Source organism: Salmo salar, chromosome ssa03 (assembly GCF_905237065.1).
Source record: "Salmo salar chromosome ssa03, Ssal_v3.1, whole genome shotgun sequence".
NCBI classification, from domain to species: domain Eukaryota; kingdom Metazoa; phylum Chordata; class Actinopteri; order Salmoniformes; family Salmonidae; genus Salmo; species Salmo salar.
The window spans coordinates 66,110,853-66,126,578 of NC_059444.1; the positions used below are offsets into that span (position 1 = coordinate 66,110,853).

At 41.7% G+C, this 15,726-nt stretch overlaps 1 protein-coding gene across 1 annotated transcript; it reads right to left on the minus strand.

Moving 5' to 3' along the window:
* Positions 1-9,587: 9,587 nt before the first annotated feature.
* Positions 9,588-14,094, minus strand: LOC106601243 (ring-box 1, E3 ubiquitin protein ligase). Its single transcript, XM_014193290.2, has 5 exons — positions 13,912-14,094; positions 13,149-13,227; positions 13,002-13,072; positions 10,035-10,120; positions 9,588-9,811 (listed from the first exon to the last, which is right to left on the minus strand). The coding sequence occupies exons 1-5, from the start codon at positions 13,987-13,989 to the stop codon at positions 9,799-9,801; spliced, it is 327 nt and encodes a 108-aa protein (XP_014048765.1). The 5' UTR covers positions 13,990-14,094; the 3' UTR covers positions 9,588-9,798.
* Between the last annotated feature and the right edge of the window lie 1,632 nt (positions 14,095-15,726).

Below are 15,726 nucleotides of genomic sequence, written 5' to 3' on the forward strand. Positions count from 1 at the left end.
CCCCGAGACTCCAAGGGCGGCACGTTTTGTTTTTTGCCCTAGCACTACACAGCTGAAGGGAGTATACGAGGCACAGACGTTGTCTTCGCCTAGCCGAGTTCTACTAAACTCAGCAAAAAAAGAAACGTCCTGTCACTGTCAACTGCGTTTATTTTCAGCAAACTTAACATATGTTCATACAAATATTTACATAAGGTTCAAAAACTGAGACATAAACTCAACAAGTTCCACCGACGTGACAAACAGAAATGGAATAATGTGTCCCTGAACAAAGTAGGGGGGGTTCAAAATCAAAAGTAAGACAGTGTCTGGTGTGGCCACCAGCTGCATTAAGTACTGCAGTGCATCTCCTCCTCATGGACTGCACCATATTTGCCAGTTCTTGCTGTGAGATGTTACCGCACCCTTCCACCAAGGCACCTGCAAGTTCCCAGACATTTCTGGGGGGAATGGCCCTAGCCCTCACCCTCCAATCCAACAGGTCCCAGACGTGCTCAATGGGATTGAGATCCGGGCTCTTTGCTGGCCATGGCAGAACACTGACATTCCTGTCTTGCAGGAAATCATGCACAGAATGAGCAGTATGGCTGGTCAATCAATCAATCAAATGTATTTATAAAGCCCTTCTTACATCAGCTGATGTCACAAAGTGCTGTACAGAAACCCAGCATAAAACCCCAAACAGCAAGCAATGCCGATGTAGAAGCATGGTGGCTAGGAAAAACTCCATAGAAAGAGCAGAACCTAGGAAGAAACCTAGAGAGGAACCAGGCTATGAGGGGTGGTCAGTCCTCTTCTGGCTGTGCCGGGTGGAGATTAACAGAACATGGCCAAGATGTTCAAATGTTCATAGATGACCAGCAGGGTCAGTCCTGTCTGGTCAAGCGATGGTGGGTTTGTGCCCATAGGCGACGTTGTTGCCGGTGATGTCTGGTGAGGACCTGCCTTACAACAGGCCTACAAGCCCTCAGTCCAGCCTCTCCAGCCTATTGCGGACAGTCTGAGCACTGATGGAGGGATTGTGCGTTCCTGGTGTAACTGGGGCAGTTGTTGTTGCCATCCTGTACCTGTCCTGCAGGTGTGATGTTTCGATGTACCGATCCTGTGCAGGTGTTGTTACACGTGGTCTGCCACTGCGAGGACGATCAGCTGTCCGTCCTGTCTCCCTGTAGCGCTGTCTTAGGCGTCTCACAGTACGGACATTGCAATTTATTGCCCTGGCCACATCTGCAGTACTCATGCCTCCTTGTAGCATGCCTAAGGCACGTTCACGCAGAAAGGCAGGGACCCACCCTGTGCATCTTTCTTTTGGTGTTTTTCAGAGTCAGTAGAAAGGCCTCTTTAGTGTCCTAAGTTTACATAACTGTGACCTCAATTGCCTACCGTCTGTAAACTGTTAGTGTCTTAACGACCGTTCCACAGGTGCATGTTCATTAATTGTTTATGGTTCATTGAACAAGCATGGGAAACAGTGTTTAAACCCTTTACAATGAAGATCTGTGAAGTTATTTGGATTTTACAAATTATCTTAGAAAGACAGGGTCCTGAAAAGGGGACGTTTCTTTTTTTGCTGAGTTTAGGAGCAAACCGAACCTAGTATGCAGGGCAACTTTAGTATTCCCCACTGGTCTCACAAGACCGAGGTAACGTTGGTTTTATATTCACACATTCGGACAATCAACACACATTCGCCAAAAGCCATTTAAAATGTAAAAATCAATAACTATTCACCGTTTGTCACAGAATAATAAAACTATGTATTATGTTTTGATTTATTAGAAATACATAAATCTATAAAGTGTCATTTTAAAGTGGTATAAATCAACAACTAATTCATTGTTTGTCACAGAAACATCAAACAATGTATGATTTATTCTATAAATATCTAGCATACTTTTACAACCTTTGTTTTGAGTAAAAATTCCAGTCTTGATTTGATAGAGGGCATTGTAGTCCGTCGAGAGGGCATGTGGTCAAAGTTCTAACGAGTCTGTTATACCCTATTAGAAGGGGTCTGGCATAGAATTCTGCATCTTCAGTCATATTAAATTAGATTACAGGACAAAAGTACAGGATGAAGGGTTCAGGCCTGACTAACAAAGAAGACAGGTGGATGGACCAAGATAACCAAGAGGATCAACATGGACATTCCACAGTGGAAATAAGGAAACTAAGAATAAACCATAACATACGTACAGTTGAAGTCGGAAGTTTACATACACTTAGGTTGGAGTCATTAAAACTCGTTTTTCAACCACTCCACAAATTTCCTGTTAACAAACTATAGTTTTGGCAAGTCGGTTAGGACATATACTTTCTGCATTACACAAGTAATTTTTCCAATAATTGTTTACAGACAGATTATTTCACTTATAATTCACTTTATCACAATTCCAGTGGGTCAGAAGTTTACATACACTAAGTTGACTGCTTTTAAACAGCTTGGAAAATTCCAGAAAATGATGTCATGGCTTTAGAAGCTTCTGATAGGCTAATTTGAGTCAATTGGAGGTGTACCTGTGGATGTATTTCAAGGCCTACCTTCAAACTCAGTGCCTCTTTGCTTGACATCATGGGAAAATCAAAAGAAATCAGCCAAGACCTCAGAAAAAAATTGTAGACCTCCACATGTCTGGTTCATCCTTGGGAGCAATTTCCAAACGCCTGAAGGTACCACGTTCATCTGTACAAACAATAGTACGCAAGTATAAACACCATGGGACCACGCAGCCGTCATACCGCTCAGGAAGGAAACGCGTTCTGTCTCCTAGAGACGAACGTACTTTGGTGCGAAAAGTGCAAATCAATCCCAGAACAACAGCAAAGGACCTTGTGAAGATGCTGGAGGAAACAGCTACAAAAGTATCTATATCCACAGTAAAACGAGGCCTTTGTCGACATAACCTGAAAGGCCGCTCAGCAAGGAAGAAGCCACTGCTCCAAAACCGCCATAAAAAAGCCAGACTACGGTTTGCAACTGCACATTGGGACAAAGATCGTACTTTTTGGAGAAATGTCCTCTGGTCTGATGAAACAAAAATAGAACTGTTTTGCCATAATGACCATCGTTATGTTTGGAGGAAAAATGGGGATGCTTGCAAGCCGAAGAACACCATCCCAACCGTGAGGCACGGGGGTGGCAGCATCATGTTGTGGGGGTTATTTGCTGCAGGAGGGACTGGTGCACTTCACAAAATAGATGGCATCATGAGGAAAGAAAATTATGTGGATATATTGAAGCAACATCTCAAGACATCAGTCAGGAAGTTAAAGCTTGGTCGCAAATGGGTCTTCCAAATGGACCATGACCCCAAGCATACTTCCAAAGTTGTGGCAAAATGGCTTAAGGACAACAAAGTCAAGGTATTGGAGTGGACATCACAAAGCCCTGACCTCAATCCCATCGAAAAATTTTGGGCAGAACTGAAAAAGTGTGTGCGAGCAAGGAAGCCTACAAACCTGACTCAGTTACACCAGCTGTGTCAGGAGGAATGGGCCAAAATTCACCCAACTTATTGTGGGAAGCCTGTGTCAGGCTACCTGAAACGTTTGACCCAAGTTAAACAATTTTAAAGGCAATACTACCAAATACTAATTGAGTATGTAAACTTCTGACCCACTGGGAATCTGATGAAAGAAATAAAAGCTGAAATAAATCACTCTCTACTATTATTCTGACATTTCACATTCATAAAATAAAGTGGTGATCCTAACTGACCTAAGACAGGGAATTTTTACTAGGATTAAATGTCAGGAATTGTCAAAAACTGAGTTTAAATGTATTTGGCTAAGGTGTATGTAAACTTCCGACTTCAACTGTATATACAGTATGTATATATATATATATATATATTAGCATGGGTATTGAAAGATACCAGAGGGTGGATAACAAAAAAACACTAATATAAGAAGTAGATGGTAAATGTTTGGTTTTTGGGCTGAATGTATACATTATGATTTGCTTCTGAACTGTATGTGAACCCCTCTGCAATCTACTGGCACTGACCATTAAAACCTAGGACTTCAACCAAGCTGTCCATATGCTATTTGCTCTCTTAAATTGACAGCAAAAAGCCTACGTGAAAATGTGGTTTTTCACAAAAGTTCATGATTATTATTATTTTTTTTTAAATGGCCCAAATCAGCTCTACATAATTCAGCAGGGAGGTGTGCAATTACCACACAATTTACCAGTGTCGAAACTACGTCACCTAGATAGATATTACCAAATCCCTTTCAATTCACATTCCTTGCAGAAAGAACTATTTGCAAACCTTTTAAAACACCCAGAAAGACAGTGGTCTTAGAAGGGTATTTATACTTTAAAAGACATTTTATGTCAATGGATGTGGATGAAAGAATTCTGCCAGTGTTTTAATGTCCTAGTTCAATATTTCTTTCTTTACCTCCAACTCTATATATCCAAGTGAGCCTATGAAGACCTTGGGGATCAGATTTACCATTATACCCATTGATCTAACATATAACAGACAGACACTGCTCAAAAGGAGTTTCTTTGTGATATCTACACTCAGTTGCCACTTTATTAGGTTCACCACCCTATTCACAAAAATAAATTGCTCCTACACTCACCAACCTACACACACCAAGTCCAGTGGTCTTGGCTTGCTAGACAATAAAGCATGCAGAGAAGTATTCAGGTATTCTGTTACTGTTTGTTTGAACTTTAGAATGTGCAAAATGACAGCAGTCTGTGATGGTCTTTTGTAACTCAGAAAAGTTCCAAAACTGTTTTTTAAATACTTCCAACACTACAGCAGCTTACAACAAGGTTGACTAGGTGTTTTCGAGGTAAACTCCTGGCTCCAATGGGTCATGTAAAGCAGAAAAACAATCTTTGGGGAACCCTTTGCTACAGGGTGTGGGAAGGGGGCAAAGCAGACAGTGAGAGAACAATGTAGTATGTAACTGTGAGGGACATTTTTGTCTTTGAAGCACAACCTTTAGAACTATGGGTTCCAGAAAGCGTCTTTAAATGTGTCAACAATGCATAAAAATGTGGTCCTCTTTTTTTTTAGTCTTCAATGCGAAGGAAGACTGCAAAGCACACATTGAGCATCATCCAGATAAAAATGATGATCATCCGACCAACTGGGTTTGTCATGGTGTAATATAATAGTAGGCTATGAAAGCTCATGTAGTTTCATCCTTCAAGACATTTAGAAGTATGAAACTTTTTTTTATCAGGGTTATCCTTGTGTTATTACTAGAGTTGCACATTTTGGGGAATATTCAGAGGTGGAAACTTTCCGTGGGAATATATGGGAATTAATGGAAATATCTGAAAATTAATATTAATACCATTTAAATGTAAATGTCTTTTGCATTGGATATATTTACCATATCATATCATATGGAGACAGAAACATAAACCTTTTACCTTATCATAAATAAACATAATAGCAAATGATTTAAATCCTTCCAATAGAAATAAAAAAACAATTTAGTTACGATTGAAGTTTAATTAAATGAGTTGACTTTTCACATGGGATGATTTCACTGAACAACAAAAGAAAAGGAATATTGAATGATCCCCAATGATCCATTGCATCTCCCAAAAACGTTTTCAACATAAATCTGTAAAATGATAGTATAGAAACTAAAGCTTTTGTTATCTTCCTCTCAGGCTTCCATGTCTTCTCCCTGGACATCCTCAATGTCCACCTCTTGAACATCAGACTCTGAGGCCTCATCTTTACTGTCACTTTCCAACCATGTTGAGGATGGCTCATTGTCAGGCTCAAAAAAACTCAAATTTGCCCGGATTGCCACCAATTTTTCAACCCTTGTATTGGTCAGCCTGTTGTGTGCTTTGGTGTGTGTGTTCCCAAACAAGGACCAGTTGCACTCCGAGGCGGCTGATGTTGGTGGGAATTGGAGGATGATGGAGGAAACAGGGGAAAGAGCCTCAGATCCACAAAGTCCCTTCCACCAAATGGTTGATGAGATATGTTGGCACGGCTGCCATATTGCATCTCCATCCCAAAGCCCTTGCTTGGAAGTGTACTTCACCAGACTGCCAAGAACCTTGCCCTCATCCAGGCCAAGGTGGTGAGACACGGCAGTGATGACACCATAGGCCTTGTTTATCTCTGCACCAGACAGGATGTTCTTGCCAGCATACTTGGGGTCCAACATGTACGCTGCGGCGTATATGGGCTTCTGGCAGAAGTCTTCACGCTTTTTGATGTATTTCAGAACTGCAGTTTCCTCTGCTTGGAGCAACAGTGAAGTGGGCAGGGCAGTACGGATTTCTTCTCTTACATCTGCAAGCAGAGTCTGAACATCAGACAGGATGGCTTTGTCTCCCTCAATCCGTGCAATGGCTACTGCTATAGGTTTCAGGAGTTTCAGGCTGCTTACCACTCTTTCCCAAAATACATCATCCAGGAGGATCCTCTTGATGGGGCTGTCCATATCAGCAGACTGTGATATGGCCATTTCTTGGAGAGACTCCTTCCCCTCCAGGAGACTGTCAAACATGATGACAACACCACCCCTACGAGTGTTGCTGGGAAGCTTCAATGTGGTGCTCTTATTCTTCTCACTTTGCTTGGTGAGGTAGATTGCTGCTATAACTTGATGACCCTTCACATACCTAACCATTTCATTGGCTCTCTTGTAGAGTGTATCCATTGTTTTCAGTGCCATGATGTCCTTGAGGAGCAGATTCAATGCATGAGCAGCACAGCCAATGTGTGTGATGTGAGGGTAAGACTCCTCCACTTTAGACCAAGCAGCCTTCATTTTCGCAGCATTGTCTGCCACCAGTACAAATACCTTCTGTGGTCCAAGATCATTGATGACTGTCTTCAGCTCATCTGCAATGTAGAGACCGGTGTGTTTGTTGTCCCTTGTGTCTGTGCTCTTGTAGAATACTGTTTGAGGGGTGGATATTGTAGTTAATTATTCCTTGCCCACGAACATTCAACCACCCATCAGAGATGATTGCAATGCAGTCTGCTTTCTCTATGATTTGCTTGACCTTCACTTGAACTCGGTTGAACTCTGCATCTAGCAAATGAGTAGATAAAGCATGTCTGGTTGGAGAGGGTGTATGCTGGGCGAAGAACATTCAGAAATCTCTTCCAATACACATTGCCTGTGAGCATCAGAGGTGAACCAGTTGCATACACAGCTCAAGCAAGACATTCATCAGCATTTCTCTGACTACGTTCATCCATTGAGTCAAAACAACTTCTGATTCCAGGAGGACCATGAGCTGTTGCTATCGATAAGGTATCTGATTCATCATTTTCACCTTGAATAGAAGTAGAGGGACTTTTGTCAGAGGTTGCTTGTTGTGAGCGCTGAGGGAACTTTATGCACTTGGCCAGATGATTCTGCATCTTTGTTGCATTCTTCACATATGATTTGGCACAGTATTTGCAAATGTACACAGCTTTTCCTTCTACATTAGCTGCAGTGAAATGTCTCCACACATCAGATATTGCCCGTGGCATTTTCCTGTAAAGATCAGAAAAAAAGGAGTAAATAAAAACAAATACAATTCCATGTATAGATAAATAGTTAAGCAGTTAGATTAAACAACTCCTTCGTAAGATAAATGTTTTTAAACAAAACATGTATGGAAACAGGTGAATTAACACTCCTCAGTTAGCAGGCTCAAGCAAGCTAAACCCAACATGGTAGGAAAAACTAACTAGCAGAAATTGTTAAGTAAGAATTGATTTAAACACACTTTGCTGTAGGCTACTATTCTCTAGTTAACAAAAAATCATGTATGTCATAAAATATATTCACCCCACCCAGTATTGTAATCCAAAACTTACCAGAAAGCATGTAGTCCTTGGCTCAGGCAGTGTAGTAGTGTCGTCTCAATAGCATGTCATTAGTGTGCAAGATCTTGAGAATCAGCTGTACATGTGATGTACAGCTGTATATTCCATTAAATTGGGGATGGTTTAACCAAAATATGCCACAAGACCTAGCATTGCCTTGTGTATCCCACAAAAAAAGGTTCACTGTTATAAGCTAACATTTATATTGCCGGAATACTCAACGATGATTAACACTACAGTTGTGTGTGCTTCTGTCAGGGTTGTGGTCAAATGCATGTTATTTAAAGTCAATTTGGCAATTGAACAAAAATCCAATTCAATTTGAAAATGTTCCTCATTGTAAAAGAATGTAACAGAATTTGGGTATTCCAGATCTGTAATTTACATGTAAATAAACATAACCCTGTTTTATGTTTTGAATACTTCAGATAGAATGCTCTGTGTCAGAGATGGTACCATTCAGCTTGTCTGGGGATGACAAAGGACTTCAACAAAGCGAAAATAGAAAATGACTGGAAGGAGCTTCTTTGCTGTTAAATTAGAGACGTATAAATGACTGTTGTGCCTTGTAACTACTTTAAAATGTGGAACTGTCGCTCTAAAATAGCGAACATTGATTTGGCATACAATTTAAGATTGTAAACATTGTTTACATAAAGTTGTACTATGTCTAACTTCATATAGAACAAATTGCACTTGAAATTAAAATTTCTTTAAAGTTATTGCAAATAAATGCATATTTTCACTTTTTTCTGAGACAATCACTGAATTAGATTTCTTCATCTTTAAATGCAATATGAGATTTTATGTACTTCTATCAAATCAAAACTGGAATTTCTACTCAAAGCAAAGTTTGTTTAAGAATGCTAGACATTTATAGAATAAATCATACCTAGTTTGATGATTCTGTCATAATCAGTGAAAACGTACATTTTTACCGCTTTAAATGGCATTTTATAGATTTCTATTAAATCAAAACAGAGGTTGTAAAAGTATGCTAGACATTTATAGACTAAATCATATCTAGCTTGATGATTCTGTGACAAATGGTGGATTAGTTATTGATTTTTACATTCTTAAATGGCTTTCGGCGAATGTCTGTTGAGCCAAAGTATAACCAATGTAGCATTATGACTGTCATTCATACTAGAGAATCATAGCAAATAGAAAATGGGACTGCAAGTTAGTGCTGGATGTGGTCATTTGTGTTAAAGTGGCAATATGTAACTTTTTGGGAGGCCTGACCAAATTCAAAGAAATGTGAGTTATAGATGTTTTATTGTACTTGAAAGCAAGTCTAAGCTGTAGATATGTTCCATGTGTGCTATTTCTATGCTTCCCGTTCTTAAGTTGTGTGTCTTACTTTCGATTTTGTACACTAGCTTCACACAGCTGAAACAATTTTTGCTTATGGAAAATATTTCACAGCGATTTAGTAGGTACAATATTTATCTACACTATACTAACTTGTTTTCCACTAACTGAAATTAGGCGAACTATTAGTTTTAGCAACAAGGAAATGACGGAGCAATTTCTGCATAGTGCATCTTTAAGTTATGAACCAGTTCAACTTACAAAAATGTTTAGTCAATTTGGTCTTTCAGCCAATGATCTGTAACTTCCAACACATTTCTAAATAATATTAGAAAAATACCTTAATTTAACTAGGCAAGTCAGATTCAAATTCTTATTTACAATGATGGCCTACATGGTATTTCTAAAATTGTATTTCCATGTCTAGTCCTCAATTCCAAATCGAGGCAGTTACACAGAACATTGTTTATTTATAATTTACAACATTGCAAATTCAACTAAAAAACATTGCTTTCCAGCGAGCCTAAAACAATGAGATGTGGGGGTGGATGTCCTCAGTATTTGCAATGTACTCAAAGTGGAGTCTATCATACGAAGAAAGAGAAAGCAACAGAAAGCATGGAACTTGCAGAAGCCCAAGTAATGGTCCAGAGTCTTGCACCTAGTGTCCATATCTGTAAGAGAGGGAAAGGGAGTGTTAGTTATTAACTGTTTGACATACACAACTCATCTACAATGAAGCGGTGGAATAATGCATTAGCACCAGTAACACGGACGCATGGCTGTTGTTTTTTTCAGCCATCTACTTCCCCAAAAGGCAAGAATACTGCAGCTCTGATTGACTGCAGTTTAGCTAGGACCATGGAGTAGTGTTATGAATAAAATTATGACACTCACTTCTGAAACTCCCACTCCCTGTTGTCTAGGGGGCACACCTGCCTGGTCTTCAACCAACGGGAGATACAGTGGAAATGGAATGCATGCTGGGAGAGAAGATATTATTGACATAACAACAAGCCAAGACAATAGCTGTGTTTGAATACACATACTGTATACTACATACTTAATCAGTATGTACACTATTAGTTCATTTTAGTACACTGTAAACAAACTGTATTCTTTCAGTTGAGCGTACTAGCGCTTCGCCTGTCTACCCGGAAGTTAATGCTGTTGGCCAGCTCTCTTGCCATCTCTCTCAGAATGACCTTCTTGATCCAAATCAGTCAGGTTTCAAGACTGGTCATTCAACTGAGACTGCTCTTCTCTGTGTCACGGAGGCTCTCCGCACTGCTAAAGCTAACTCTCTCTCCTCTGCTCTCATCCTTCTAGACCTATCTGCTGCCTTTGATACTGTGAACCACCAGATCCTCCTCTCCACCCTCTCCGAGTTGGGCAATCCAAGCGCGGCCCACGCTTGGATTGCGTCCTACCTGACAGGTCGCTCCTACCAGGTGGCGTGGCGAGAATCTGTCTCCGCACCACGTGCTCTCACCACTGGTGTCCCCCAGGGCTCTGTTCTAGGCCCTCTCCTATTCTCGCTATACACCAAGTCACTTGGCTCTGTCATATCCTCACATGGTCTCTATCTTTGCTATGCAGACGACACACAATTCATCTTCTCCTTTCCCCCTTCTGATAACCAGGTGGCGAATCGCATCTCTGCATGTCTTGCAGACATCAGTGTGGATGACGGATCACCACCTCAAGCTGAACCTCGGCAAGACGGAGCTGCTCTTCCTCCCGGGGAAGGACTGCCCGTTCCATGACAACTCCATTGTGTCCTCCTCCCAGAGTGCTAAGAACCTTGGCGTGACCCTGGACAACACCCTGTCGTTCTCCACTAACATCAAGGCGGTGACCCGATCCTGTAGGTTCATGCTCTACAACATTCGCAGAGTACGACCCTGCCTCACACAGGAAGCGGCGCAGGTCCTAATCCAGGCACTTGTCATCTCCCGTCTGGATTACTGCAACTCGCTGTTGGCTGGGCTCCCTGCCTGTGCCATTAAACCCCTACAACTCATCCAGAACGCCGCAGCCCGTCTGGTGTTCAACCTTCCCAAGTTCTCTCACGTTACCCCGCTCCTCCGCTCTCTCCACTGGCTTCCAATTGAAGCTCGCATCCGCTACAAGACCATGGTGCTTGCCTACGGAGCCGTGAGGGGAACGGCACCTCCGTACCTTCAGGCTCTGACACCCAACACCCCAACACCCAACACTCTGTCCCTACACCCAAACGAGGGCACTGCGCTCATCCACCTCTGGCCTGCTGGCCCCCCCTACCTCTGAGGAAGCACAGTTCCCGCTCAGCCCAGTGAAAACTGTTCGCTGCTCTGGCACCCCTATGGTGGAACAAGCTCCCTCACGACGCCAGGACAGCGGAGTCAATCACCACCTTCCGGAGACACCTGAAACCCCACCTCTTTAAGGAATACCTAGGATAGGATAAAGTCATCCTTATACCCCCCCAAAAAAAGATTTAGATGCACTATTGTAAAGTGGTTGTTCCACTGGATATCATAAGGTGAATGCACCAATTTGTAAGTTGCTCTGGATAAGAGCGTCTGCTAAATGACTTAAATGTAAATGTCTACGCAACCTCTCGCTAGCTTGTTAGCATAACAAATGACTAGCTTGACATTTTACAATTTTGTGTGTGTTCGTAAATTCAATCTGGAGTGCCAGAGTGCGGTCTGGGTGTTTGTAAATCCAGAGCGTTGTCAAATTGTCCGTTCATAAATTCAGAGCGTTTCGCCCTCGGAGCGCGTCACTGGACGCTCTGGCCGAGGAATAGGGTTGATCCGAGCATTCTGACCTCACAACGGCAGCCATGCTGACTGGCAAATGTTGGCTAGCTTGCAAGCCATTTCCAGACACAAATGAGAGAACACCTCACTGACCAGTTTTACTCGCCATAGCAGAGCTGGTTAGGCTGTTTTCACATTATCCAGAGCGTTGGTGACTAAACGTGCTGCTGGCAACAATTTATTTACACTTTTTTTCCTGATGTTTACTGACACCGGCCATCCACGTGTTGAGCATTCGTAAATTCATCAGTTATTCTGAGCTCTGGCACACTCAAGAGTGCTCTGAAATCAGAGTAGATAGCCAGAATTAACAATGTCAATTGAGAACGCACACGACTATAACACTTAGCTAAGAATAACGTGAATAATCTAGTCAATAAACATTGTGTAGTTCGTTAGAGTATAGTTAATATACTGCCTGGCAAGATCGATGTATTAGTAGCCAACTAACGTTAGGTAACTAGCCAACATACCAGTACATACTGCTGTAATGCTATGCTGTTCCTAAGGATAGTGTAGCTAACAAATTGTCAGCCAACATAACATGTAATGTAACTTATTTGAAAAGTCATGACTTTATTACATTGCTCAACATTTGTCATAATTAGTTAAAGCAAGGAATTTGTATATACACTCTCGGACTTCGGCTGCATATTTTCCCAGCATTTTCTTCAAATCTGAAAACGCTGTGAAGCCACGCTCATCTTCTGAAAAATTGCCTTATGGGCCAAAAAAGCACAGAAAGAGTGTCCACTGCTTGTATACTTTGTATTTTGGCATATTTAGTACAACATCCAGGAACTATATCCATACTATGACCAATAAGCATACTACATATTCAATTTACGTCACAAATAGTATGGTTAGTGGGTTAGAATGAGTATTCGAACACAGCTCAAAACATACATTGAAGAATTCTATACTTTTAGGGTAGTTCAATATAATGCAGATTAGTTTAGATCACACTGCTGTTATTTCAATACTCTGACAATTAACTTTACAATCTAACTGATCAGGATGTACGCAAAATATGCAAATGCAAAGAACTCTGACTCACATTGCAGACTCCCCAGGCTACGGTGCACTCCTCTGATGTGGCAGAGGCCTGGTTAGCCTGGCACTCTATGCCTATGGAGGACAAGAGAAATGTGTAACACACACCTTTATTAGCCCAGTAGTCAAATAATGTTAATGGCATACTCACAGAGATCCATAATGTGATTCCTACAGATGGCACAGTTGTCCACCACAATGTCCCAGGCCCAAAGTGCCACTGCATTCCACTGTAAAGAAGAAGAGTCACATGAAATTATGATAATATCACTGGCAGTTAGTGTTTGTTTGATATTGCTGTTGTTTCAAATAGGTATTAAAAAAGGAGCATATTGTTATTCACCATTTATTCATGTTAATTTGATGTCAGGAGACATTTAGTCATTCAAATCACTATTGCATTTGGCATTTCATCAGACAAGTTAGGCCTATTTCACTATCCACATTGATCACAAACAAGGCCAGGGTGAAAATGTTAGTGTTTGATACATCATTTTTCACTCATTCAGCGTCAATAAATAGACAACCTCACGTGCAACTGGGCCTGTCATTTTAGCAAGATAACTAGGAAGCTGACGTTAGCCAGTTGAGCAAATTAGTTAGTCATTGATTTCGTATGTCAATGCATCTAAAGCTGAACCTAGTAGTGGTTGGCTAGCTTCTATTACCACAAACAGCGAGATTAGTTAACAAATTAGGTAGCGATCAGCCCTAAAAGTGAAACGCAAACTCACTCCCCAAAATTAGATACAGCCAAACAGGGACTCCGTCTAGTTTCAGCTAGCTGGCGAGCTAGCAATTTATGCTAACTAATCGCGCGTAGATTGTACCCAAACCCGTATTAAGCCTATAATAATATCGAACCTTACAGTATGTCTAAAATGTAGCTATGATATATTAAAAAATATATATACCTTCTTCACTTCAAAACGTTTCTTGCTTGCTCCACTATTCGTGGCGCTTGGGGTATCAACATCCATCGCTGCCGCCATGTTGACTATCGAACTTTCGTGTGAACAGAGATATTAGAGAAAGGAGGAGATAGACATCCCATTGGGATATGAATGGATTGACGTAACGCCCCACCCAGCGGAATGTCGACCAATCGTGCTGACGTTGTCATGCTGCGTCACACAGTTGTTAAATTAATCGTCGCGCAATCCCTTCTCAAAGTCGGGGTACAATGTCAAGTTAAGAACTCGGAAAAAAACGAGCTCGACTTGAAAAATCGATTTGAACGGTCATCCAACTCGGAATTCCAACGCGGGAACCTTTCTAGAGCTACGACTTTCCGACCTGAAGATCCCTGATTACCATTGAAATAGATTTTTCCCAGTCGGAGTTTGTTTTTTCAGAGTTCCCAATTGTTTTAAATGCACTGAATTCTGAGATTACCGAGTTCCAATTGTTTTGAACACGGCAAGAGGCCCGAGTTCCAGAGAGTTGGAATGCCTCCCTTATTCAAAACAACTGTGAACCAGAAACATCCGACTTGCGACTTCAGTGCGTTCAAGGCAACTGGGTACTCAGAAAAAACGAACTCCAACTATGGAAAATCGTTCTGAACGGTCATCCAACTCGGGATTCCAAGTCCCTTTGCAAGATGGCGCTGACAGAGATGGTCGCCTTGCTTCAGGGCCTTAGAAAACTATGCAGTTATTTGTTTTTTTATGTACTATTTCTTACATTGTTAGCCCAGAAAATCTCAGGTGTTATTACATACAGCCGGAAAGAACTATTGGATATAAAAGCGATGTCAACTTACCATCATTACTACCAGGAGTTCGTCTTTCCCGAAGCGGATCCTTGGTTCGGACCTCCACCCTGGACATGCGATCTTATCCCAGAGGCCGACCCAAAACAACGTAGTCGCCGCAGGAGAGGCAGACGGAGCGGCCTACTGGTCAGACTCGCCAATGTCCAATCTCTAGATAACAAGGTGGATGAAATTAGGGCACGAGTTGCCTTCCAGAGAGACGTCAGAGATTGTAACATTCTCTGTTTCACGGAAACATGGCTCACTCGGGATACGTTGTCAGAGTCGGTACAGTCACCCAATTTCTTCACACATCGCGCCGACAGAAACAAACATCTCTCTGGTAAGAAGAAGGGCAGGGTGTATGCCTTATGATTAACGACTCATGGTGTAATCACAGCAACATACAGGAACTCAATTCCTTTTGTTCACCTGACCTAGAATTCCTTACAATCAAATGCCGACCGCATTATCTTCCAAGAAAATGTTCTTCGATTATAGTCACAGCCGTGTATATCTCCCCCATGCAAATACCTCGTCGGCCCTGAAAGAACTTCACTGGACCCTTTGTAAACTGGAAACCATACATCCTGAGGCTGCATTTATTGTAGCTGGGGATTTTAACAAAGCAAATCTAAGATCAATACTCCCTAAATTCTATTAGCATAACGAATGCGCGACATGAGCTGGCAGAATTCTGGATCTGCTCGAACTTCCGCAATGCATATAAAGCCCTCCCGCACCCTGCCTTCAGCAAATCTGACCATGAATCCATTTGGTTGCTCCCAGCCTATAGACAGAAACTAAAACAGGAAACGCCTGTGCTCAGGTTAATACAACGCTGGTCTGACCAATCAGATTCCACGATTCAAGATTGCTTCGATCACGTGGACTGGGATATGTTCCGGATAGCCTCAGACAACAACATTGATGTATACGCTGACTTGGTGAGCTTGTTTATTAGCAAGTGCAT